At 40.1% G+C, this 23,005-nt stretch overlaps 3 protein-coding genes across 6 annotated transcripts in view; 2 read left to right on the top strand and 1 right to left on the bottom strand.

Moving 5' to 3' along the window:
* Window positions 1-2,962, bottom strand: part of LOC101846273 (nucleolar protein 11) — a 12,110-nt gene extending 9,148 nt beyond the window's left edge. Inside the window, exon 1 of one of the 2 annotated variants that reach the window (XM_035968610.1) lies at window positions 2,844-2,962. In XM_035968610.1, coding sequence (XP_035824503.1) covers window positions 2,844-2,947 — 104 coding nt within the window. In that variant the 5' untranslated portion in view covers window positions 2,948-2,962. Of the gene's footprint in view, window positions 1-928; window positions 1,074-2,843 lie in introns of those variants that run through there. The other variant, XM_005093823.3, reaches the window with a different exon arrangement.
* On the top strand, window positions 1,310-6,737 carry LOC101845611 (manganese-dependent ADP-ribose/CDP-alcohol diphosphatase). Of its 3 annotated transcripts, none has more exons than XM_005093820.3 (4): window positions 1,310-1,418; window positions 3,249-3,406; window positions 4,085-4,809; window positions 6,214-6,737. In XM_005093820.3, the coding sequence occupies exons 3-4, from the start codon at window positions 4,113-4,115 to the stop codon at window positions 6,513-6,515; spliced, it is 999 nt and encodes a 332-aa protein (XP_005093877.1). In that variant the 5' UTR covers window positions 1,310-1,418; window positions 3,249-3,406; window positions 4,085-4,112; the 3' UTR covers window positions 6,516-6,737. The 3 variants fall into 3 exon arrangements, with proteins under 3 accessions (XP_005093877.1, XP_035824501.1, XP_035824502.1); XM_035968608.1 differs by lacking the exon at window positions 1,310-1,418 and adding an exon at window positions 1,841-2,265; XM_035968609.1 differs by lacking the exon at window positions 1,310-1,418 and adding an exon at window positions 2,277-2,654.
* A 9,166-nt stretch (window positions 6,738-15,903) lies between these two features.
* Window positions 15,904-20,988, top strand: LOC101846120 (manganese-dependent ADP-ribose/CDP-alcohol diphosphatase). Its single transcript, XM_013079985.2, has 4 exons — window positions 15,904-15,996; window positions 17,695-17,845; window positions 18,568-19,553; window positions 20,502-20,988. Exons 3-4 carry the CDS (start codon window positions 18,830-18,832, stop codon window positions 20,807-20,809), a joined length of 1,032 nt encoding a protein of 343 aa, XP_012935439.1. The 5' UTR covers window positions 15,904-15,996; window positions 17,695-17,845; window positions 18,568-18,829; the 3' UTR covers window positions 20,810-20,988.
* Window positions 20,989-23,005: the final 2,017 nt, after the last annotated feature.

Here is a 23,005-nt window from a genome sequence, read left to right as displayed (position 1 = left end):
GATAAGACTCTGCATGCAAAATGTTAAAAATAATTATCGCCGCTAAAAACTGATTTCATTTTCGGAATCAAGGTATCAAAATAGGCAAAGTGGCTCGAGCGAAACCTGATTTGATGCCATATTTAAATTTGAGCAAACTTTCGGTTTTTGATTGTCAATTTTGAATCTGAAGTCATGCATCAAGGTCACCTGCTGCGTTGTGTGCATCTGACGTCACAGCTGCTAGGCCAAGGTCTACACACAACACACTTCCCGTGGCCCGGTTAAAAAACCGTTGGTGTCTGCCTATGTTCTTACTCTCTGAGCGTCTAGGTCCTAGGTGTCGGCTCCTTCCCAAACCATTGGTGTTGGCTTCTTCTCAGAGCCGGTACTGGGGGCCAGGTGCTGGTACTGACACCTCCTTTGGTAGAACCGGGAATTCCGCTACTGGGTACCGGGGTGATCTTATAATACTTTAGCACATTAAATTCTTCAATTGATTTTATTCCCTTTTCTGTAACGAACGACCACTTTAAAACAAGATCTATCAAATCTAATCAAGATTATACTCAATGGCTTCCAACATCATGATGGAAGAAAGAAAATCACTGTTATACTATAACTATACTTGTTATACCATCTGTTCCTGACAAAATTACGGTAGTTTGCGCATTTTTCGGCCAAGTTCAAAGTTTTGAAGGTCTGAGTCGGGGATTAGTAGACTTTGGGAATTTAACGTGCTAAAGTATAAGATCACCGGTACCGGTACCTGCCCATCCCTACCACACAACTCACACCGGTGTCACCAGCCGGGCCATTGCTTAGGCCTAAGGCTTAGGTCTTAGGTTAGGTGATTAGGTGATTAGGAGGTTTTAATTAGATTCGCCATTGGTCTGGTAAGGAATTCTAAATGGAAATAAATACGAGACAACCAATATCCTATACTCACACTGCCATTTTCACATCAAATCAATCTGCTTACACCTTGCTGATATTTGTGATCTTATTGAAAAAGTGTGCTGTAGCCTATATCTTTGTTGTTTCTCACGTTGCACATTGTATGTAAACAATCAGCAAGCTAACTTAGGAGTTACTTCCCTTGTCTTTATAAAAAAATAGAAATTAATGTCTTTGCCAAAACAACCTTATATTTTAAACACAATAAAAAGTATCACCCAAGTGAGAAAAATGTTAATTAAGAAGTTGCTCTCGGAACTTAATACATCCCCAAAATATGAAAACATTAATTAAAGGATTATATCTGAATTAATCGTTCAGGCGCGGGCGAAATCTAAAATTAATAATCGGAAAAAGGTCATTAAAGGGCAAGGGAGACTACTCTCCGTGGTTGAGGTGTTACCAATGTCATCATTTTGTTACACGCCAAAGAATATTATTTTTAGATATGACTGCATTTTTACCAGTAGTCTAATCTACATGTGAGTTTTTATATCCTGTTTGAAGAGTATTTAAATCTTTGACTGTTGACCCCTCAATATTTTCGTATTATAAGTTTCATCTTTGAACTCGCTGAGTTCACAGTGAGTGGCCTCACTGTTTGGTCGTTTATCGTGTCGGGGAACGTTAGAACCACCCACTGATGAGTTCAAAAGCCAAGTCGTCATATTAAATTAGCTTTAGGCTGCAGCCAGGATCCTGCAGGTCTATATCTAGATATATAGACCTATATTTTTGTACAAGAGGTATTTTTTTTCTTCTGTTTTTCTTATAACTCACAAAAGTGCTTTTCATGATGTTAATTTTTAAAATTAAAATATCTAGCCTAATCTAATCGCTTAATTTAAACTCAAATGACAAAATCACTTCTGATGAAAAGGCTTTTGACTTTTGAATTACAAGAGTTCAATTATAAATATGTGCTGAAAATGTTAAAGACATTTGGAGAGGTTTCATACTATAGTATGGCAACAGCAATTTTCCCACCCCACTCTCTTCCTCTATTCTCTACGTGTCTTCTCAACGCGCCTGTTCTTTACTCATGTTTTTTTATATAGCTAGTTATGTGTGTATGCCACTGTGTGGCATGGAAAGGTCATCACAATGGGTTTTTTTGTGGGCATCCAATACATACACTGTGTTACTGAGACTGGTGCAATCGGCTGTGGATGTCAGAGCTATTTATGTTGACTTTTCTTTTTTACCCTGAATCAGGGATTTGAATCTGAGCAAATAGTTGCTTGCCATTGGTGCAATGAAATCAAAGACATTACAGCTGCAATAATTTAGAAATCATCTGTGCTGAATGACTTTTGTTCATTAATGAAGGTTGTACAAAATCAGTAGTGTAAATACATTTTTTAATACAAATTTTAGAATTGCTGTAGCGAGGCTGAAAAAAATTGAAATGAACAACATAACGTTGAAAGTCTTTCCCCCAAAATTTATGAAATATAATATAAGCAAACTGTTCTCAGTCATGCTTCTTTAAATGTCACATTTTACATTCCCATAGCTTGATGAGCATTCTGTGACGGTAACTTGAATCATGTACTTTCTACATTTTACCATTTTGGTGAGGAAAAACCCCCAAATTCCTCTGCAACCAAAGACTGAATCAGGGATTTGAATCTAAGCAAAGAGTTTCTTTCCTTTGGTGCAATGAAATCAAAGTCCTTTCTAAGTGATGTACATTTTACAGCCTTCTTTATGTGAAGGTAAGTTCGGCCCAGTTTGTGAATTGCTTTATTTTGGTCAAGGCTTTTGTATATTTCACCTTTGTTTCAGGAGAAATGATTTTTGTTCTTTTATGATTTTATCAACAGGCTAGGACTTCTATACATGAAGTTCAAATAAAATTTATGAAATTAGTATCATCATCATCATTGCCTTTCTTTCTTTCTCACCCTGGATCAGGATATAGGCCACGAACAAACACTTTCCACCTTTCCCTATCCTGGGCTAGTCGCTTGATGTCACTCCATGTCTTCCCACTTTTCTGTACATACATCCATTTCCATGACTCTTCTTCCGGTTCCACATGGTTTTCCTCTTGATCTTTTACCCTGTGGGTTCCAATCTCGCACTTTCCTTTGTTATGCAACTGCTATGAAATTAGTATTGAGTCAAAAAGAAATGATGATCACATGTAGATAGAATAAGTGCTCAACAAGGTTTTTTTTCAAAAGTGTATATTATATATATATATATATATATATATATATATATATATATATATATATATATATATATATGTATATTATATTGTGATGAAACTTAATGATTGGAGTATTTTTTTGTTTTCATAACAGGAACATTACTGTTTACAACTTGATGCTGTAAAGAGACTGGACATTAACAACAGACAAGACTCACTTTCAGTTTGTTGTATTATATAACTCACTGTTTATTGTGAAGGCGGTTGTGAAACAGCAGTTTTTGGGCTCGGAAAGGTTGCTTTCAAGTCGAGGTGAGATTTCTGCACGGTTAATAATGTCATGATATAAATATATCATGTAAGACTTTTGTGTGTTTACTCACATGTAAGTATGCTACCTGGGAGTGGGTTCCTCTAAAACATCAACTCTTTCCCTCTTGGAATGGGAACTTTTGTACTTTAGTTTGAGGGAAATTCTTCGTATAAAGGAGTCGATAATTTTCCAGGGTTCAGAGAAAGTATTCAAGAAAGATTAGGAAGAGAAGCAGGAAAACCCCCCCCCTTATAAAACTCCTATTCAACCATTCTTAGGGGCTCAAACCTGAGGCTCAATTTCAGCAAAGTTTAGACAAGGAGTAAAGTAGTCAAAATCTAACATCTAATGCCAACTTGAGCTAACAATGAAATTGTATAGAAAGGCAACTTGGCTGTAATTATTTGATTTATCAGGCCTAGTGTCATTTAGTAGGCTGAATGATTGTGAGAATGTGATATAAATTATAAATGATTATGTTTAAAATAATGTTCTAAGCAAAAATCAAAGCTGATATTAGTGTATGAGGCTCGTGAGTCCAGGTTGAATTTGTTCATCTTAAGTGATTTGCATTCAGAAATTGTCAATGAAAAAGTTCAGTTTTTCAAAAAATGTGAAATGGTATAAGAAGAGCTTTATGTGTCAAACGGTGTTATATAATTCAAAAAAATTTTCAGGTTTCATCTTTCACTGGACACTTCTAACATGTCGTCAAATGCTGCCCAGGAAGGACCTGTTGTGACATTTGGCATCATCGCCGACGTGCAGTACGCAGACTGTGAAGACGGCACAGATTTTTCGAAATCGAGGCAGCGTTTCTACAGAAATTCTCTCAACCTCGTGAAAAACGCCGTCAATGATTGGAAGAGCAACTCTGATCCGGTGGCATTTATTCTACAACTTGGTGACCTAATTGACGGAAAAAACAAATTAGGTGGAGAGCTGGCGAGCCGGAAGGCCCTGAAGACGGCTCTGAATCCTTTGAACTCCTTGCGTATACCCGTTTACCACGTCATTGGAAACCACGAACTGTACAACCTGAACCGCTCGTTTTACCTCACCTCCCCCTTAAACAGCTCCCTCTCCCTCAGCATACAACCTCCCACAAACAGACTGTACTACACTTTCCTACCGCACCCGAAACTGAGGGTGGTGGCTTTAGACTCGTACGAGGTCAGTCTTCTGGGCTACGGGGACAACCAGGAGGACGTCAATTACCTGGCGGCGTGCGCCATGTTTCCCGAGAAGAATCCGAACACTGAGGCGAACGACACGTCCGGTCTGCAGGGTCTGGAGCGAAGGTGGGCTGCGTTCAACGGCGGGATCTCCAGCGCGCAAATGACGTGGTTGTCGCAAGTACTGGAGAAGGCTCAGGAGAAGGAGGAGAACGTCATTATCATCTGTGAGTACCTGCGCGCTTTTCATGTCATGTGTGTGAGTACCTGTGTGCTTTTCATGTCATGTGTGTGAGTACCTGTGTGATTATCATGTCATGTGTGTGAGTACCTGTGTGCTTCTCATGTGTGAGTACCTGTGTGCTTATGATTGTGTGTGAGTACCTGTGTGCTCATCATGTGTGAGTACCTGTGTGCTTATCTTGTGTGTGTGAGTACCTGTGTGCTTATCATGTGTGGGTACCCTTATTTAGAAGGTTGGTTTCGACCCTGCATGTCAGGTTTAGCCCTGGCTGAGACGGATTCAGTATCCGTGTAGAAAGGCCAAGGTACTCGATAAATATTCTCCACATTCGGGAATCGAACTCGGATTCTTCTGCATACAGATCAGCGAAATGCCTAACCGCTACACCACAGACTGTGGCCATTTTGTTATTGAAGACTGTGATTATATAGCTACGTACATCTGCTTTCCTATGTATTCCTAATTTGATTCTTTTGTATTCTTGACAAAATTGATGTAAGATATTTAGTGTAAATTTTTCATCGTGTTTTTATGAGTTGCTCACTGTTGTGTGTCCTTTTTAAACTTAAAGCGCAACCATTCAGTGGCCACTAAAATTTGGCTTGGCTCTGTAATGTTTGAAAAGATATTCTTCAAAAGTGTAGGTATGCCATGATAAAAAAATAGAGAAAGAATTATCATTTTGTAGCTGCTCTTCAAATTTTCTTTTCCAGCAGTTGCTATTCTAGATCTACACCTTTATTGAAATAACTGACAGACCGTACAAGGTTTTTTGGCCTACAAATGATTGCTTTTAAGAAGGAAAAGCAGGCTAACCCAGATTTCAGGGGTTTCCAGAAATCTTGACCTACTCCAAAAGTGGGCATTGCCCTACCTATAGGAAAAGTTTGGTTTCAGATTATAAAGAAAACTCACCTTGTCTTTTAAAGAAACTGCACAAAGGTCCAAAAACTTTACCTACGATTTTCTCAAAACAGCATTTTTCGGGATAGCCCCTTTGTGCTTAAAAGCCACCAAATAACATCACATTCATGTGGGTAGAGGTCAATCAAAATCATGAAATAACCTATAGTTGCCTTCCATTATCAATATCTCAGGATCCAGCAAACAGACAATTCAAATTTCTAACTTGAAGATGTAGGGAGTCCTTTGATTGTGCTGTGGGTAGGCCTACATGATTTTTTTTGTAAATTGACATGGGTATAAAGTCATTCACAATGTTTTGATATGTTGAGGTTTTTGTCTTTTGAAGTGTAACCTTATCTTATGGCGCTCATATGACCTTATGCAGTTGCGAGCGCCGCAACACCTCTGCTTAAACGGAAAAACTAAAGGTTATCTTTTTTATCGTATCTTATCTTATCTTATATTATAATATGTGTTTCAGCTCATATCGGTCTCCAGAACGAGATCAAAGACTATGGCATCTGCCTGCTGTGGAACTACGACGAGGTCATGAGCGTGGTGCACAGGTACCGCTGTGTCGTCGGCGTGTTCGCCGGCCACGAGCACATAGGCTACGACTGTGTAGACGACCACGGCGTACAACACATCACGTTTCCCGGGGTCATCGAGACGCGCCCTGGGAGCAACTGCTACGCCACCGCCAGAATGTGGAGAGACAAATTAGTCGTCTCTGGCGTCGGGATTGTGCCCAGTTTCACCATCCCTCTGAGATATCCCGTATGAAAACGCGTTGGCTCGTTTATGTGTACCTAACTTCTCTGCCGTTCTCTTTCATGACAAACATCATCGTTTTTCTATGAGGAATGTAGGTACGTGTTGGAATTACACAGTGAGATCTACATCAAAACGTGGTTGTTCTTATTTGTTAATGTCCAAAAATATTAATTTACTTCGAGTTAAGTTTTTGACTTTGTCTTACACGTAATAAATATAGTAAGTAAAAGATTTTTGTTTTGAGTTGCGTATCACCGGTGCCTAGGATGAAGTGGCAAAGTCTGCATTATGTTTTGAGATCAGATAAATTCTTTAGAAGATTTGAAAGGCAAAATTTGTGATAGTATGAATGCTTTCCAAAAGACAACTTTTTTTCATGTTCCCAATGCTGTGTATGAGTTCTCTGCCTGAGTGAAGCCTTGAGATATAAAGAATTTCTGTCTCAACTGACACTGAAGCAGTTCAGAAATAAAGGGCCCGGGAACATGGCTTGAAAGGACTCCTTGGGCTGCTTGTGTGATTGAAAATTGTATTGGTTCTTCATCTCCTTCTCCTGCTCCTCCCCCCCCCCCCCCCCGTCCTTTCCCCCCTCCTCCTTCTTTCCTTCAGTCAATTGTAAATTCTTTTACCCCATAGAAGGACTGGTTTGTCCTACTTTTTATTTGGACATTTTGTCCTTCATATATTATGATGTTTTTGAAGGTGCTCTTAATTTTTTACAATACTAAGAGTTTCTTCTGTTTCGGGTAGGGAAAAATTTGATATATATACAAGTTAACATGAGCAGCTAGCCATAACGTGTCTGCTCTTCTGTCATTTTGAACCCTCCTAGCATTTTTTCGCTTATTTAAACAGTGTGTGCTTGTCACTTTTGTGTGTTTTAATGCCTGTTTTTTTTAGTAGACTGAGTGCTTGATCCAACCTATCTTGGAGTCAGAGCTGTGAAAAATCTACTAAGAAGAAATCCATATTTTCCATCCATGGTCTGCGCCAGTGCCAAACAGGAATCGAACCATGTGCTTTTGGCATTGGGAGCCAACCAGCTTCTCTTTAGCTGACTTGCCCATCACTCCATGACCAAAAATCGGAGTTTTCTCCAGAAAACGGAATCTCCAGACCCCCTGCGGATTGAGATTGCTTTACAAATCGATCGGGGGGGAAAAGCGTGTAATACATGCACTTAAAAGCAATAAAGATTTGCATTTCACATCATTTTAAAGGATATTTCGGGCAAATATTTCAAATTAATGCAAATACTCTTGTGTATTTTCGCATTATCTTCGATAAGTTTTTTTTACGATAGATGAAAATGGAATTCAAGAAAAAAGTCAAATTTTATGCATATATATATATATATCCGATCAAGGTTTTTCCTTAAGCAAAAAGAAAAGAAAAAAGTTCAAGGGCTCCGATTTTTAATTTTGGCGCTTGGCAGATCTGCTGCAGGGCTACAAGCTTTCCGGTGCTGGTTCAGACTTTCGGCTATTTGGTCTCTTAAGGACAAGCGGGCTAACCCAGATTTCGGGGGCTTCCAGAAATCTTGACCTACACCAAAAGTGGGCATTGCCCTACCAATAGGAGAAGTTTTGGTTTCATTGGTGTGTATATGTTTTGTTATAGAGAAAACTCTCCTTGTCTTTTAAAGAAACTGAACAAGGGGCAAAAACTTTACCTTCGATTTTCTCAAAACAGCATTTTTCGGGATAGCCCTCTTGTGCTTAAAAGCGACCATTTGTTTACCTTGACTCTCCTCTTTTGGGAAGGTTTCCCCACGTACGAGTAATTTACATTCCATTCCAATGTTTACCCTCAACTTGTTTTGAAAGGAGCTTAATCTCTGTTTGATTACCAGAAAGTTTTCTGGGGTTTTTTAAATGTTGAATTTTCATGAAATTTTTGTATGCTGAATAAATTTAGGTTCTAAGAAAACCCAAAGCTATTCCCAGTGCATGTTATAAGGTGATTATCTTTGTAAAAAAGAAAAGTATGGGGAGATATCTAGTTAGAGTAACATCTTGGGACCCAGATATTTGGTAATTTTAAGATAATTTTTCCTATGGTGTTTTTACTCTTGTAGTCATTTCCATATTATTGTAAATTTTGTTTGTTCATTTTCCATTAAAAATGCAAATCAGTATAATCTCTGTAATACTTTTTGGAGCTGACCAAAGGGGTTTGTTGAGAATTTTGAGGAGTGAACTTTTCAAAACTATTTTTGTATGTTATGGAGAAAATGCTCCTTTTAAAAGCTTTCATAATTAGTTACGAACTGGAACTGGACTGAATTCCATGTTTCTCATATTAACACTTTGCAGTCACACAGCCAGGAGTACAAAATACCCCATCTGGTCACACAGCCAGCAGTACAAAATACCCCATCTGGTCACACAGCCAGCAGTACAAAATACCCCATCTAGTCACACAGCCAGCAGTACAAAATACCTCATCTGGTCACACAGCCAGCAGTACAAAATACCCCATCTGCTCACCCGGTCAGGAGAGCGACTGCACCAGGTGACCGGAACGGATAATTTTCACGTGCGCGTTATTGCGCCAAGTGAGTGCAAAGTGTTCAATTCTGGAATTTAAGACAGAAAAGAATGAAGTTATAGGTGGTAAAGATAAAAACCTGCTCTCTCTCATACATGTACAGTTTTTGAAAACCCTTGAGAATTCTTTTTCAATGAAGTTTGAAAAGGTTATTTCATCTTGTGAAAAAAACCCAAACGCGCCAGATATTTTCTTCCCCTTTGCCCATCTTCCCAACCCCCTCGCCCCACCCCCTCAAACCTCTCCCATCCAGCAGCCCCCTCCCCCCCCCCCTTTCTGAAGCAAGTCAGTCTCTATTATGATGCTCCTGACCAAAGACTCTTTGACAGGGAGGAACATGTGATCTGATACAAATTTCTTGCTTACAATTTCAGTATTTAAGAGATATTTCTATGGGCATTCTGATTTTGTTTTTAGTTCACTGTTAATGACAGATCTCATGCGGATCAATTAATTGTGACAGGCTTTCAGGAATATTTCATCGAATTTAAAAATATAAGAAGCAATACATGTACTGTTAAATTTGCATGGTGTACGTCACTAGACTGCCAGACTCACGATTGTAAAGTTTCATGTTCAAATTCTGGTCTGGACCCTGCAATGTGTTCTTAGAAAAGACACTTTTACCCTATCAGTACGTCGTATTTTACTATTGTATCCTAAGGACGTGGGGAACTCTGTGCCACCACTTTCAAATAGGAAATTTACTGGTTAATCCGATCCGTACGCTTTGCACAGCAGTCTGTCAAAATGATTTTTTGAGAAAAACTGAAAGTTTCAAAGAGGTCTTTGCACTAAAAGTATTGTAAAATGTGAAGGGGGATACGAAATGACACCAAGGCGTACGGATAGGGTTAAGATGTGGGTGTTTAGCAGGTGCTCTGGTATGATTTGTTCCTTCCTTCCTTCCTTTCTAATATCTATTGCCCTTATCTTATCTCTCCTCCTTCTTTTCTTTGTGTGTTATGATCTAGTAACTTTACTTTTCTAATCTTCAACACTTATGATATGACCCAAGTGTGTTTTTGCAAGTGCTGTAAAACTCTTACTAAAACTGAGACACAACAAGATTTTTGTGACTACTATTCTATGCTTGTGGGTGGTCGGCGGGTGCTCTGGTGTGGTTTGCTTCTTCTTTCCTATCAAACATCTATCGTCTTTGTCTCGCCTCCTTTTTTTTTTGTGTGTTTGTTACTCCCTTGTAACACCTCTAATCTTCATCGCTTATGTGACCTTATTGTGTTGCAAATGCTGTTAAACACTTACTAAAACTAACACTTCAATGCTTGGGTGCCTGTGAAATTCCACCTGGCTTCGTGCTCCCCTGTAGTGTGGTAGGGAGCGGAGAATGCTTCAGAATGTTGTAGAGTTTGTACTTTGTTGAGGTCATACAATCATGTATTAACATAATATTGTTTTAAAGTGAATACAACTGACATTGGAGATGGAGTATGTGTGTGTGGGTGTTTGGCGGGTGCTCTGGTGTGGTTTGCTCCTTCTTTGCTATAAAACAATCTATCGTCTCTATCTCCCTTCCTTCAAATTTGTGTTTGCTACTCTCTTGTAACACCTCTAGTCTTCGGCACTTATATATGACCTTGTTGTGTTGCAAGTGCCGTAAAATTCTTACCAAAAAAAAAGGAGATGGAGTATTTGCTATAGAAATGAAATCTATTTCCTTGTGTCAGTTTTGTTGCTCTTGTTCTCCTCCTCCTCCTCCTCCTCCTCCTTGTTCTCCTTCTCCTCCTCCTTGTTCTCCTCCTCCTCCTCCTCCTTGTACTCCTCCTCCTCTTTGTTCTCCTCCTCCTCCTCCTTGTTCTCCTCCTCCTCCTCCTTGTTCTCCTCCTCCTCCTCCTTGTACTCCTCCTCCTCCTCCTCCTCCTCCTCCTCCTCCTCCTCCTCCTCTTTTGTTCTCCTCCTCCTCCTCCTTGTTCTCCTCCTCCTCCTCCTTGTTCTCCTCCTCCTCCTCCTTGTACTCCTCCTCCTCCTCCTCCTTCTCCTCCTCCTCCTCCTCCTCCTTGTACTCCTCCTCCTCCTCCTCCTTGTTCTCCTCCTCCTCCTCTTTGTTCTCCTCCTCCTCCTCCTCCTCCTTGTTCTCCTCCTCCTCCCCCTTGTTCTCCTCCTCCTCCTCCTTGTTCTCCTCCTCCTCCTCCTCCTCCTTGTATTCCTCCTTCTCCTCCTCTTCCTCCACTTCATTTTATTCCCCTTTCTCCTCCTCTTCTCCTTCACCTCGTTCTCCTCCTTCTCCTCTTTGTTATATTATATTATTTGGTATTATTATTATTATTATTATTATTATTATTATTATTATTATTATTATTATTATTATTATTATTATTATTATTATTATTGTGATTTTTGTTATTGTATATCTATCCAGATGACATTGTAAATGCACACGTAAAACAATCCACTGTTAATGACCAGAGTTATAATGCCCCAATATATGTAATTGTTGTTGTTGTTGTTGTTGTTGTTGTTCTTGTGCACAAGTTAATACATTCTATATAGTGATATATATGTCTGTGTATGTATTTTGAAATGTGTGCATGCACACACACTTCCTGAAACAGACAGACAGATAGACAAATCACACACACCCACACTCATATACACTCAGAAAGAGAACATGCACACACCACACACAGACATACATCTGTATCACAGCTTGATCTGATACTGTCAGATGTCTTGGGTCCTCCAACCATCCACTCAAAGTATGCATAGTATGCTAAATGGATTAAAAAATAAAGAAGCTCATTCACAGAAAGGTCACTGAGTGCAGTGCAGGGAGACAATCAAAATAGACAAACAAAAGAAATGACATAAAGAGAAGCCTCCGACCTATGGTTCCCGTTCTGATGGACTAGCCTAGATCTTGTACATTTGGCACAGGGGGACATCATTTAACCCTATCCGTATGTCGTGTTTTACTAGCTATAGTATCCATACGACGTGGGGAACTCTGTGCCACCACTTAACCCTATCCGTACGTCGTGTTTTACTATTGTATCCATACGACGTGGGGAATTCTGTGCCACCACTTAACCCTATCCGTATGTCGTGTTTTACTATCGTATCCATACGATGTGAGGAACTTAATGCCACCATTTTCCAAAGAGGAAATTTACTCGTTAATCCGATCCGTACGCTTTGCATAGCAGTCTGTGAAAATGATTGTTTGAGAAATACAGAAATTTTCAAAGAGATCTTCACTCTAGAAGTATTCTAATATGTGAAGAATACTACCCCAGGGGTACAAAATGACCCCAGGGCGCACGGATAGGGTTAATGAGGACACAAAGAAGTGAGGAAGTAGGTCTTTCTTGTGTCAACCTTACAGGGGCCTGACGTTGTGTCCTTGGGAAAGGCACTTTGCACTTATTTTCCTCACTTCACCCAGGTGGAAATGGGTACCCAGCTATAGACAGTGAAAGATCTTGTCAGTTTGATAGTGTTTGAGTGCGTGAAATCCGCAGCTTGCTCTGTATGCTTCCTCGGAAGCTGAGAATGTTTCTGAGTGTTCTCAGAGGGTCTGCTGGGGTAATAATAGTTGTAAAGCGCATAGAGCATGCTCTTGAGCATGGATATGCGCTATATAAATGCAATTATTATTAATTATTAACCACCAGCCAATAGTTGTTGTGAAGTGAAACTGGTTTGTATTGTATCGTCAGTGTTATTTCGCTAGTGCCATATATAGTCATTTCTTGAAGTTTTGAGATAATTGGAGATCATAGAAAGAGTGCCCAGATAAGAGCCAGGACTTACTGGGTGGTTGGCAGGTGCTCTGGTGTGGTTTGCTCCTTCTTTCCTATCAAACATCTATCGTCCTTATCTCCCCTCCTTTTATTTTGTGTTTGTTACTCTCTTGTAACACCTCTAATCGTCGGCACTTATATGTCCTTATTGTGTTGCAAGTGCCGTAAAACTCTGACTAAAAAAAAAGAACCAGGGCTTGTGCACTTGTAATGCTTTAGTGTAAAACCAGGAAGGAAATAACGCAACAGAACGAGACTGTATTATAAGATTCCTTGCGATGTGTTTTAGCGGAGAATGGCTTTACCTAGAAATAGAAACCTTGAGAAATGGATACATAGAGAAATGATGCCATTTTGTGTAGAAGATTTTTCGCACGGTATAGATCTAACAAATGTCACAGATCTATGCACAGAACAGCACACTCTTAGTCTTAGTGGAATCTGCGGGATGTTGAAATCTTTTGGTTATGTATGAATTTTGTATTGTATGTGGTGGTGGTGCCACTGATTGAAGTGTCTTTAGGCCATTCCCAATGGGGGGACATTAACTAGTTGTTCTTATGCACAGTACAATTGTAATTGTAAATGGGCTGCTTCAACAATGTCATGCCCATAACTGTGCCTGAACGAACTGCAACAGGGAACTGCCTCTTTTTCTTTCCTATTCCTAACTATGGTCATTCTTCTTCTACTTCTTTTGTATGTTTGTCACACTCTTGTGATCTGCTATTTCCGGGGTGCCTTGATAGATTTCGAAACAGACTTTGTTGTGTTGAATCTAGAAAGGTGAACTGAGTTAGCCTGATTCCCTGTAAGGACTCCTCTGTTAACATCCACCCCTTGGCACTCATATGACCTTATGCAGTTGCGAGCGTCGTAAAACCTCTACTAAAACAAAACAAAAAACCCTTACAGAACACATAGAATATACATTGTATATTAGAAATATTTTATTTGGGACCTCAAAATCTCCTTGCAACATGCCTGTTCGCTATATATATATATATGTATATATATATATATATATATATGCATGCCAGACTGTATTTTTATAAAAGTTTATCTTAGTGATACTGTGCTGAGAATGTCTGAGTACGTGTGGGCTGATGGTTTTATACATTGTCATGCAGTACTGGTTAACATAAAGTCACACTCGTCGAAACATGTTCACATAATACAGACGAACGTATTGGTAGTTATCACTAACAGTCACAAAGAAAACTTACTGTAATAGACAGTGGCCACTATGTAGAGGTGACTGCAAAGGAAGGTTTGACTATTGATGGATGATGATTGGTCTATGATGTGTCATATCAGTGTAGAAACGATTTTGAACTTTAACTTTGGCTGGTGCTCTGGTGTGGTTTGCTCCTTTTTTCCTATCAAACATCTATCGTCTTTATCTGCCCTCCTTCTTTTTTGTGTTTACTCTCTTGTAACACCTCTAATCTTCTGCACTTATATGACTTTATTGTGTTGGAAGTGCCGTAAAACTCTTAATAGAACTAGAACTTTTATTAACTTTTTTTCAGTACTGACCGGAGTCCTGAATACAAAAACTTGCATAATATTAAAACTATGGTCATATTTACAATGGAAAAGCTTGGTCTGTTGAACTGTGTGTTTGTTGAGTTCTCTGTGCTTTACTGTATGAAATTACGAGGATACTTTTACATTTACACTGTCACAGACGTATGAAGGGGGCCGGTTTTTTACTGTGTAAGCTTGACAGGGATGCTGTTTAATTTTTTAAAAATCAGTTATTTCTGTTATTTCCATTACAGTTTGCTTTTAAGACAATTATTGTTTTCAGCTTTTCTTTTCCCGTTTAAATCCATAATATGACATGCAATTGTGAACTGTGTTTTCGTTTGCAAATGCGACGTTGTAAATTTTTTCTTATTTTCACAAATTTCCTGTTGCATCCCTGGCTTGAGACTGTTTGTCAACCCATGTTTAAGCAGTGCATAATGTTTTGTTTATGCTGTGTATGTTGATCGCATTGATTCTGTAAAAATAAAGATGTGATACTTTTTGCTACTACTGAGTTTTGTCTTTTATTATTAGCTTAAAGTGTACTTAGGGGGCTCTCGTGGCCTAGAGGTTAAGGTGTTCGCTTCTCATTCGAAGGTTCCAGGTTGGAATCCGGGTAGCGACGGAAAACATTTTTTTCTCTGAACTTGTCTCCTTTCACCTTCTTTCCTGCTCTCCAACAACGTTCTGTCGTCTGCTTTCGTCTCCACTTTCTGCCTCCACACCCTCACCTCCTTTGCCCCTTCCTCTGGGTTCCTGACTCTTTCTGCAGCTTTTCTACTGCTACTCCTTGGCTCCTCCTTACTGCTGTCTTTCTGCCACAACCCAGATCTTCTGGTGGGAAAGATCTACACCTGGCCTTCTCGGACAAGGGTGAAAAATCTCGGAGGTCCCGTGTGCAAGTTCTGCACGTTAAAGATCCCTTGGTGGTCTAAAATTGATAAGAGTAGGCTTCAGCCGCCACCCGGGGAAAGTTCAAAATTTCCTACCAACTGAAAATGTTTAATGTGTCCCGCGCGCTCATATGACCTTATGCTATTGCGAGCGCCATAAAACACTTACCCCCCCCCCCCCACACACACACAACAACAGCTAAAAACAACAACAAAACCGGCACATACAAGTAGACACGCGAGCGCAAGTGCATACACACATACACACACACACACACACTCACACACGCACACCCCCCCCGCCCCCCACACACACACTCATACACATACCCCCACCCCACACACACAGAGTCACACACACACACACACATACACACACACACACACACACACACACAGACACACTCGCACACACCCATACACATACTCAACCCCCCCCCACACACACACAGAATCAAACACACACACACTCACACCCCCCCCCCCATACACATACACATACATGTACTCATACTCACACACACTCACACAACCTTTTTTCCTTCTCCTACGCCCCACTCGCCATTCAAAACCTGTCGTGTATTTTGAAGTGAGTTCACCGCATTCTTCCTTCACGTGCCTTCAGTAATTTCCTTCTGCACAGTCACTCTCAACTCTCCAGTCACGTTTATTCGCGCATGTTGTGCTCTTGTGGAAAAATTGCCTTCCTAAAACGTTGGACTTGTGTGTTGAATTCAGGTTCTGGAAACGTTTGTGAGTCGTTAGCGGGTGCTCTGATGTGGTTTGCTCCTTCTTTCCTATCAACAAACATCTATCATCCTTATCTCCCTCCTTTTTTTTGGTGGTGTTTTTTACTCTCTTGTAACACCTCTAATCTTCGGCACTCATATGACCCTATTGTGTTGCAAGTGCCGTATAACACTTACTAAAAATAAAATAATACAGTTTAAAAGGAAATGTTGACTCTAAACTGTGCCTTTTCCACCATAGTTTTTTCAGACCTTGTAGAATACAACACCAGCCTGGGAGGAGTTCCGCAGAGGGCCGGCACTTACCGTGACAAGGTCCACTGAGCAAACTATATACAATATCGCTCATACTATTATGACCTTATGCAGTTGCGAGCGCCGTAAAACTGGAAGGACTTCCGTTACGAGCGGCCATCCCAACAAACACTATAAAGAAGAGAACTAGATCTACCCCTACTCCTGCCCCTGGCCCACTGTTCTACTCTGTCTCATAGTGGTTGCTCGTTACGAAAGTCCTCCTATAAAACCTCTACTAAAACTAAAACTAAACTATACCAGGGTTAGGTTTAGGTATTGTTAATCGGCCGGTCCTCTGCAGAACTCCTTCCCCAAGCCAGACGTTTGAACTTTTAAAAATCAGTTTGTGGTATCAGTAGCGTCTACAGGAGAACTATTTTCATCGAAATTTAAATTCTAAATGTGAAGTGTGCTAACAAAATGAGCTACTCCTCGGATTCAAGCCTTATGGTAATAGAAACATCATGCTTATAAGTGAAGTTTTACAATTTATATGTATGAAATAATAAGAGGCATGTTATACATAAAAAAATAGAGCATAAATGGAAGATCTACTAATTTGACCTCGGTGTTGATTTTTGACCAATACCTCCATTTTGGGATTGAAAGAAGTAACTCATTTTTTCACCATAGCATACAAATGTTAATGTTAAAAATGCCAAAAAAGATAATACAGTATAACACGGATAGCTCGAATTCGTCGGGACCGGCCTCAGTAGTTTTGAGGGATACCTTATAAAGATAGAGAAGAAGAAAAAACAGGACCGCAAGCACAGTTCGACGGATGCGTGATTTTGAGTCTTCTGTGTTCGACCTATCCGTGTTATACTGTGCATGTAATTGTTCTGTAGGTAAAATAAAGAATAACATAAAAATTGAACAGCTACTTTTTTCTCTTTCCTGAAAAAAATTACATTCTTCGCTGAGAGCGGTTGGCATGCTCGTTAATGACATGTGCAACAAAAGTTTGTGATTATTGTGCTATTCGTTTTTTGGTGATTTAGTAAACACTGTATCTTGAACTGCTGAATTCTCGAAGCATGACGCCCCCCCCCCTTCTTCCCCCCTTTCACCCAACTTACTTTCAGCTCAGTGACATTGAAGCTAAGACTAAGAGTAAGACATAATAGTAATTTTGAAAAAAAATAATTTAAAGGACACTAAATCTATTTTTAAAAGCCCCAAATTAATTTACGTCACGCAATTTTTCTTTGTCAACGCTGTGTATTTTTAAAGTTATTTTTTCATTTTAATTCACCGAGGAAGCGCAATCTGGTTATTCGATAACGCTTGAAGACGCGCTTTCAGACACTTAAAAAAATCCGGTAAGTCAAAAAGAAGGCCAAGGCTAAATAAATTACACACAGTGACGAAAAATGAAATAAGTGAATTTTGTTTCTTTCAGAGAAATTCTTGGGTGGTGCAGCAAGACGATCCGACGGTAACAAAAGGAACTCGTTAATTTGTTCGCCCACCCCGAGTGTTGTAAAGTTTCTCTGGCAGCAGTGAGTGCTCATTGCACTGAGACTTGGTCTCTCCCATCTCAAGAAGCTAAGGTGAGATTTAATTAACTCTCTATAGATGTAGCAAACGTATGGATATATAGTGATGTCGGATCAGCAGCAGACAAAAACAAAAACAAAAACAAAAACAAAACAATGTTGCACGCAGCACATTCTGAACCATCACACACACATCAGAAACTGGCGCTCATATGACCATATGCAGTTGCGAGCGCTGTAAAGCCTCTACTAAAAAAAAAATGAAAAATCAGAAACAAGAATTGGCATATCTTATTATAGAAGTCTGGGGAGGAGTTCCGCAGATAGCCGGCACTTACCCTGACAAGGTCCACTGAGCAAACTATGCAAGAGTTAGGGTAAGGGATGGGGTTAGGGTTAGGGTTAAGGTTAGGGTGTGTTGTTGGTTGGCCGGCCCTCTGCAGAACTCCTTCCCGAAGTCTGCCTTTCTACTTCTGGGAGTTTCAGGTGAAGGATACAGAATTGTAAAACTTGTATAGATAACGAAGTTGCGCCTTTTTAGAACGAGATCCCCAAACAGCTTTTCTTCTTTTCAAACGAAATCCCTCCCCCCCCTCAACCTCCACACCCCCACCCCTATATTAAGGCTAGGTCACTTTTTTATTGTGTTTATTGGGGTGGTCGCTGATTACTGAAGTCTTTCCAAAAACTGTTCATGGATTACACGTTGCAGTTTTTTTAAATAACAAAAATTGTTGAAATAAAAAAAAGCAACTCTGAATGTTCGTTTCTTTCAGATTAAAAAAATCGAGTTTTTGCAACAAGACGATCTGACAGTAACAACAACAACAACAAAAAGGAACTCGTTTATTTGATCGCCCCCTCCCCATCCGATCTTACCCCAGACTCCTGATCGTACTCCCTCACCCTCCCAACGCGCCCACCTCTCATGCTCACAGTTGCAGCAGCAGCAACAGCAACAACAGCAGTAGCAACAGCAGCAGCAACAGCAGCAGCAACAGCGACAGCAACAACAGCAGCTGGAGCAGCAGCAGCAGCATGTCGTCAATATTCATTAAAGTAGAACAGCCTCTGGTCTCCTTCGGCATCATCACCGACGTGCAGTACGCAGACTTGCCCGACGGCACCGACCACACGAAGACCAAGCCTCGCTACTACAGGAACTCTCTGAGCCTCCTCAAGAACGCCATCAACGAGTGGAAAAGCACACTGTACCCTGTCTCGTTCGTCATCCAACTCGGCGACCTCATCGACGGACGCAACCAAGAGTTCGGGGGGACGCCGCAGAGCCTTATGGCCTTGAGGAGCGCTCTTCACGCCTTGGACGCGCTGCACTTGCCTGTGTGTCACGTATTCGGAAACCACGACCTCTACAATTTCACGCGCTCCTTCTTCGCAGCGTCTCCGTTGGTGGACATGACCACGACTGGGTTCCTGAACAGAACAGCAAGCCCTTCTTCTCCTTCTCCCCGAATGTACTACACGTTCCTGTTTCACCAAAAACTCCGGATTGTGGCTCTCGACTCGTACGAAGTCGGTCTCCTGGGATACTCGGACAAACCGGACGAGCCGAACCACCAAAGAGCGCTCACTTGGATGTCCAAGAAGAACCCGAACGTAGATAGGAACCACAGCACAGGTCTAGAGGGCTTGGAGCGGCGATGGGTGGCATACAACGGAGGTGTCAGTGACACGCAGATCAATTGGCTGGATCACACTCTGGCCGCCGCGCGAGATAAGAAGGAAAATGTGATCGTTTTGAGTGAGTTGTGATAGTTGCTGGTGGTGGTGGTGATGGTGGTGATGGTGATGCTGATGATGATGATGATGATGATGATGATATACTAATAATGGTATTAGTATTGATAATAATAACAATAATAACAACAATAACAATAACAATAACAACAACGATAATATAATAATAATAATAATAATAATAATAATAATAATAATAATAATAATAATAATAATAATAATAATAATAATAATAATAAAATAATAATAATAGCGCTCAGCCCCGATAAAAGTAAAGAGGCTCTGAGCTTTTTCTTTCTGACTCATATTTCTTTTATTGATAACCTTTTCTTCTAGTTCACATTTCTCTCCAAAACGAAGTGAGGAAAAAATCAACCATTAAAAAAACACCAGAAAAACAAACAAACCAAAAAACAAGACAAAACAAGAATCCACAAACTGACAGTCAACCCTCCCCTCCTTCCACTTTCTTCAGCTCACGTTTCTCTCCAAAACGAAGTTGGAAAAAGAAATCGATCATTAAAAGACCCCCCCCCCAAAAAAAAAAAACATAAAAAAAAAAAATAAAATAAAATAATAGTAATTTAAAAAAATAAATAAAAAAATAAATAAATAAAAAATAAAAATATTCCACTAGAATCAAACAAATGACTGAGCCTCTCCTTCTTTCCCACCCAGCTCCCGTCTCCTTCCAAAACGAAGTGGAAAAGAAATCAACTTTGAAAAAAAATCCACGAACGAAAAGAAATGGACCTTTAAAAAAAAAATCCACGAACTGACAGTCAGCCTTTCCTTCCTTCTTTCTTTCCCAGCTCACGCCTCTCTCCAAAACGAAGTGGTAAAAAGAAATCGACCATTAAAAAAAGAAAGAACCCCCCCCCACTCCCCCTTCCCCCTAAAAAGAAAAGAATCCACAAACTGACAGTCAGCCTTTCCTTCCATCCACACCCAGCTCACGTGTCGCTCCAGAACGAGGTGAAGGACGACTCGAGCCTGTGCCTGCTGTGGAACTACGAGGAGGTTCTCCAGGTGATCCACCAGTACCCGTGCGTCATCGCTGTGCTAGCTGGCCACGACCACGATGGTCACTACTGCGTTGATGACCACGGCGTCCACCACATCACCTTCCCAGGGGTCATCGAGACCAGGCCTGGCAGCGACTGCTACGCCACGGCCCGGATGTGGAAGGACAAGCTGACCATTGCAGGGGCGGGCAGGGTGCAGAACTTTGTCGTGCCTTTGAGGTATCCGGCCGTGTGATATATTCTTCTTGTGAAAGTGAAAGTAATAACATCGACATCGGCAGGCTGGCTTGCTGGATTGAACTTAGAACCTCGCTCGCTTTCTTTCGTGGTTATCTCAGGGATTTATTGCGAATAACATGGTACTGAACACCCCCCCCCAAAACAAACAAAACAAACAACAACAACAACAAAACAACAACAACAACAACAAAACAACAACAAAAAAAACAACAACAAAATAACACACAAAAAACAAACAAAATAACAACAAAAAACAAACAAACAAACAAGCAAACAAACAAACAAACAAACAAACAAACAAACCAACCCGCTAGTGAATCTTTTTCGAAAGCATCTACTTATACTGGATTGAACTTTGAACCCCGTTGTCTTTCGTGGTCATCTCTTGGATTTATTGTGGATAGTAATTATAATAGGTAGTATTTTTATAGCGTAAACTCCAGCTCAACAGCAAGCTCCATGCGCTTTACAATCTATAATAATATGGTACAACACAAATGCTGGTGAATAGTTTTCGGAAATGTCGACTTACTGGATTGAGGTTCGAGCCCCTTTTCTAACAAGATGGTCATCATTTTACACGAATTTCTTTCATGGTACAAAACTATTTTTCAACACTGGTGAATCTTTTTTGAAAGCATCAACCTACTGGCTTGCACTTTAAACCCACAATTGTTTTCAAAATGGTCATTTTCTTTCAAGGATTTATTTCATGTGTAGTACAAAACTAACCACTGGTGAATCTTTTTCGAAAGCATCGACTCAGGCCTACTGGATTGAATTTTGATGCCCATTTTTTTCAAAATGGCAATCTTTCTTTCAAAGATTTAATGTAAATATCATGTTATAAAAATATCTAACACAGGTGAATGATTTTGAAAAGCATTTACTCTCTGGAATGAACTTTGAACCTCCTTGCTTTCGTGGTAATTGTTCCCCCCCCCCACCCCCACCCCACCCCCACCCCCTCAGGGTTTTATTGTAAATATTGTACAAAGTGCACACTGATAAACTTTTAAAACAAATTTAAAAAATGGGTCAGCTTGAACTTTGAACCCACTTTTTTTCTCAACAATTATGAGTTCCCATTGTTTATTCGGCACCGGTACTTAACTTGTCCACTTCTGAATAGCACTTTGTGCTGGCTTTCTATCAAGACGATCCCCCTCCAAGAATAAATCATTTCTGTGTAATACGGGCATTTGTTTTAACATAAGTTTTTACATTCCACTTATCGAGTCTGTGCTGAATGTTTAAACTCGAAATGTGGGTGGTTGGCGGGTGCTCTGGTGTGGTTCGCTTCTTGTTTCCTATCAAACATCTATTGTCTTTATCATCTCCCGTCCTTCTTTTTTGTGTTTGTTACTCTCTTGTAACACCTCTAATCTTCGGCACTTCTATGACCTTATTGTGTTGCAAGTGCCGTAAAACACGTACTAAAGCAAAAACCCGAAGTGCCATTATTATTTGATGAGAGTTTCTGTATAAGTATAATAAAAATAAAAAACTGTTGCAAATGTTGTCCCTCTTACACATGTATAATTTTATTTCATGTATAATTATAGGGTTTTTATTGCTTTTAATCAATTTTAACATGCCATTTACCTAAATTGGTGCTGATTTTTTAAACCTCAAGTGCCATATATTTATTTGATGAGAGTTCTGCATATTATAGAAAACTGTTGCACAATAATATGTCCCTTTGTTGTGATTGTTTGCTCCGAGTACATTTCCACGAGTAAAATACGTAGCGCATTTGATTTAGTATATGTGATTTTATATCCTCCTCATTGACACAATTTAGGTCGTTTAGCACCTAAATAGGATTGATTTTTTTTGGGTGGGGGGGGGAGGGGGGCGTACAAAATCTGACATTACAACGCTGTGAGCTGTGCGTGGGTTATACGTCTTGCCTTGCAGGTATCAATAAAATTCAAAAGATCAGGCTTTTATGCTGTGTGTTCTACTCATCATAGGCTGCGTATGTTTTACAAATAAACGAGATGCATGTACTTATATTTGCTCCAATTATTGTCTTTTTTTCTTCTGTATTAATATTTGAAGTTCTGACGATGGGTTATAGGCAGGTGCTTTGGTGTGGTTTGTTCCTTCTTTCCTACGAAACTTCTATCGTCCTTACGTGTCATTCTTTTTTGTTTGTTAGTCTCTTGTTGTAACACCTTTAACCCCC

This window comes from Aplysia californica, unplaced genomic scaffold (genome assembly GCF_000002075.1).
Source record: "Aplysia californica isolate F4 #8 unplaced genomic scaffold, AplCal3.0 scaffold00070, whole genome shotgun sequence".
NCBI classification, from domain to species: domain Eukaryota; kingdom Metazoa; phylum Mollusca; class Gastropoda; order Aplysiida; family Aplysiidae; genus Aplysia; species Aplysia californica.
This window is presented reverse-complemented; position numbering and strand designations above follow the sequence as displayed.

Bases quoted from the DNA above. Each gene is read 5' to 3' on its own strand.
- LOC101845611 (XM_005093820.3), top strand. From the start codon at position 4,113: ATGTCGTCAAATGCTGCCCAGGAAGGACCTGTTGTGACATTTGGCATC. The intron at 4,810-6,213 runs GTGAGTACCTGC...TATGTGTTTCAG, and splicing joins GGAGAACGTCATTATCATCT to CTCATATCGGTCTCCAGAAC.
- LOC101846120 (XM_013079985.2), top strand. From the start codon at position 18,830: ATGTCGTCAATATTCATTAAAGTAGAACAGCCTCTGGTCTCCTTCGGC. The intron at 19,554-20,501 runs GTGAGTTGTGAT...ATCCACACCCAG, and splicing joins GGAAAATGTGATCGTTTTGA to CTCACGTGTCGCTCCAGAAC.